This window comes from Triticum urartu, chromosome 2, assembly GCF_003073215.2.
Source record: "Triticum urartu cultivar G1812 chromosome 2, Tu2.1, whole genome shotgun sequence".
NCBI lineage: Eukaryota > Viridiplantae > Streptophyta > Magnoliopsida > Poales > Poaceae > Triticum > Triticum urartu.
The window spans coordinates 602,830,762-602,833,949 of NC_053023.1; the positions used below are offsets into that span (position 1 = coordinate 602,830,762).

The 3,188-nt window shown below is 55.1% G+C and overlaps 1 protein-coding gene across 1 annotated transcript; it reads left to right on the plus strand.

Moving 5' to 3' along the window:
- Positions 1-586: 586 nt before the first annotated feature.
- Positions 587-2,884, plus strand: LOC125533757 (gibberellin 2-beta-dioxygenase 6-like). The gene is made up of 3 exons (XM_048697116.1): positions 587-1,098; positions 1,847-2,180; positions 2,345-2,884. The coding sequence occupies exons 1-3, from the start codon at positions 611-613 to the stop codon at positions 2,612-2,614; spliced, it is 1,092 nt and encodes a 363-aa protein (XP_048553073.1). The 5' UTR covers positions 587-610; the 3' UTR covers positions 2,615-2,884.
- The last annotated feature ends 304 nt before the right edge of the window (positions 2,885-3,188 follow it).

The following is a 3,188-nucleotide window of genomic DNA, read 5'->3' on the forward strand; positions in this document are numbered from 1 at the left end:
AAGAAGGACAATATTGCGTGATGTGCATCTCAAGAAACAACGAGTAGCTATGAATTAGGACCTTTTGCAACGTCGCGCACGCATGCAATGCACCGAGTCTACCCGGAGCTTCCGCTTCTTCAAAAACACTTTTGGCATTGAATGGAGCCACAAGTTGCGCGGTCAAAGACAGGGCCCCCATAACTTGCTGCGCCCCCACACAAGTGTCGCTCGGTCTTAATCGCGCGACGCCTCAGAGGATCGCTCGAAACGGCTAGGGTATTCCCGGATCCACCGTCCCTAAGTAAAGGCGGCCGGGCGAGCGCCCCATGCAAGAAAGAACGTGCGATCGAGCACATGTCCAGCTCTCCGCCCACCGGGCAACCACTAGCTAGCGCCGCGCGCCCGGCCCTCCTCTCTCTCTATATAGGCCTCTCGCTCCCGAGATCTTTCGTAGCAGCGCGATTCGCCATAGCCACTGCCCAGCGAGCGGCCCAGTGGTAGCGTAGCTAAGCTAAGCAAGTGAGTGTGCACTGCGTGTGACACGACGACCGGTTGGTCCATCACTAGCGCGCTAGCTAGACGCACGCTCGCACGTGTCTAAGCTACCCATCTCCTCCGTCGACCGACCATGCCGGCCTTCGCCGAGCCAGCCATTGATCCGCCTCTGGCGGACAGCTACCGCGCGCTGCTGCGCACCGACCAGCTCCGCCGCGGCGGCATTGCGCCCGCGCTGTCGCCGGCGGTGCCGGAGAGCGTGGCCGTGCTGGAGCGCGACCTGCCGATGATCGACTTGAAGCGCCTGACGAGCGGCGACGCGGGGGAGAGGAAGGCGTGCGCGGACGCCATGGCGCGCGCGGCGTCGGAGTGGGGCTTCTTCCAGGTGATCAACCACGGCGTGGGGCGGAAGCTCCTGGAGGAGATGCGGCGCGAGCAGGCGCGGCTGTTCCGCCTGCCGTTCGACACCAAGGAGAAGGCCGGGCTCCTCAACGGCTCGTACCGGTGGGGCAACCCGACGGCTACGTCGCTCCGGCACCTCTCGTGGTCGGAGGCCTTCCACGTTCCGCTCGCCAGCATCTCCCGGGAGGACTGCGACTACGGAAAGCTCAGCTCCTTGAGGTACGTGCTTACGTACGCCCGCCCATATGCATGCCTGTTCTTGTTACCCTGCTTACTCTGTCAGACAATTAGCGAACGTGCTTGACTATAATTAGTTACATTAATCAGTTCTGTCGATAGAGATTTTCTTTTCATTTGAGAGTCCAAGGACGAAAGAACACTTTTGATAGTTATTACGCGCGCGATCGTTAGTAGTATATTCGTTTGCTGCCGGCACATATATGTGTAGTAGTATTCTAGTAGTAGAAGGGAAGAAGATGGAGGCACGCGGCAAACTTTCCTGTCAACTACGTACATTAATTCGGCTTTGTTTGGGTCGATGAATGACGATATCATGTGTGCGGCTGCATATGTGCCCACGAAACATGGGCGTTTTTAGTACACTAACCGAATTTAACGCCTTCGTGTCCATCGAACCAGCCTACCAACCCCATCCCCCAGGACCATGATACATACGCCGAATATTAATTTGTGTGCTGCGGGGTTCCCTTCCGTGTACAGTGTCCGGATAGAGAAATATCTCAGGCTAGCAGTATACGTGTATGAACCAACAATACACACGACCATGACTCGAAATGGTACATGCATGAGCACTTGTTTCAATACTAGTACATGACCATGAATCTAATCTGGTTACATACGTGTGTTTACCACGGTCACTTAGTCACACTAGGCGAGAATTTTACCACGAGTCGTGTGCAGTAGTTTTATTGATGACTGACGAGCAAAAGTTTTGTCGCGCGAGCAGGGCCGTGATGCAGGAGGTGGCGGACGCGATGTCGCGCGTGGCGGACACGGTGGCGGCGGCGCTGGCGGAGGACCTCGGGCACGATGCGTGGGGCGGTGAGCCGGCGTTCCCGGCGGGGTGCGACGGGACGACGTGCTTCCTGCGGCTCAACAGGTACCCGGCATGCCCGTTCGCGCCGGACACGTTCGGGCTGGTGCCGCACACGGACAGCGACTTCCTCACCATCCTCTGCCAGGACCAGGTCGGGGGCCTGCAGCTCATGAAGGACTCCCGCTGGGTCGCCGTGAAACCCCGCCCCGACGCGCTCATCGTCAACATCGGCGATCTGTTTCAGGTAACAGTCCCCTCCTCGGCGTTTTACCCCATATACGTACTACGTGCCGGAGTTTTGACCAAGCAGAGAGGTGTACCCGACCGTCGCATCAGATGGTACTATTTTGTGTGTGTGGACGCATTTTTCGCCTTCTTATTCCAGTTCTCTGCATTTGGATGCTTCAGGCGTGGAGCAACAACAGGTACAAGAGCGTGGAGCACAAAGTGGTGGCCAACGCCAAGGCGGAGCGCCTCTCCGTCGCCTACTTCCTGTGCCCGTCGTACGACTCGCCGGTCGGCACATGCGGCGAGCCGTCGCCGTACAGGCCGTTTACCTTCGGGGAGTACCGGAGGAAGGTGCAGGACGATGTCAAGAGAACCGGCAAAAAAATTGGGCTCCCCAACTTTCTCAAACAGTCTCTCGTTGACTCCATGAATCACAGCCTCTGTACTTAACACGTACAGTAGTACTGTTGAAATACTCAAATCTCACCGTAGAAGCGTCGTGCGCCCGCAGTATGGAATCGGAGATAATCCCCCCCCCCCCCCCCCCCCCCCCCCCCCCCCTTTTTTTTTTGTAATTCTTTCTGTTTCTATTCTAGTTTTCTTTCGGCCCTATTGGGCCTAGGTGATAGGTACTATACCACGCGATAATGATGGAGGAATCAATGGAATATATAACATGATGCTATGGTGATACGTCTGCCCATCTGGCTCCCGTTTGTTTGTCCCTCGTTCCTTCTTTTCGTCTTGTCGTGCGTACTACGAGGAACAAACGTGGACGGACGAGCACCTAAGCTTCAACGTTGTTCCAATCGAGATGTTTTCACTAGACAAGCATATTTTTGGATATACATTAGATAAACATATGAGTATTGTAAAACAGTTAGACTTAAAATGTCATATTTTCATTTGTTTGAACTGGAGCTTGGCGCATGGTCATGGGCAACGGAAGTTTTGTTTTTCCTACAAATTTCAAAGGCATAAAGATTTGCCTCATCCATTCATTGACATGAAGTTAGAGAGGGTT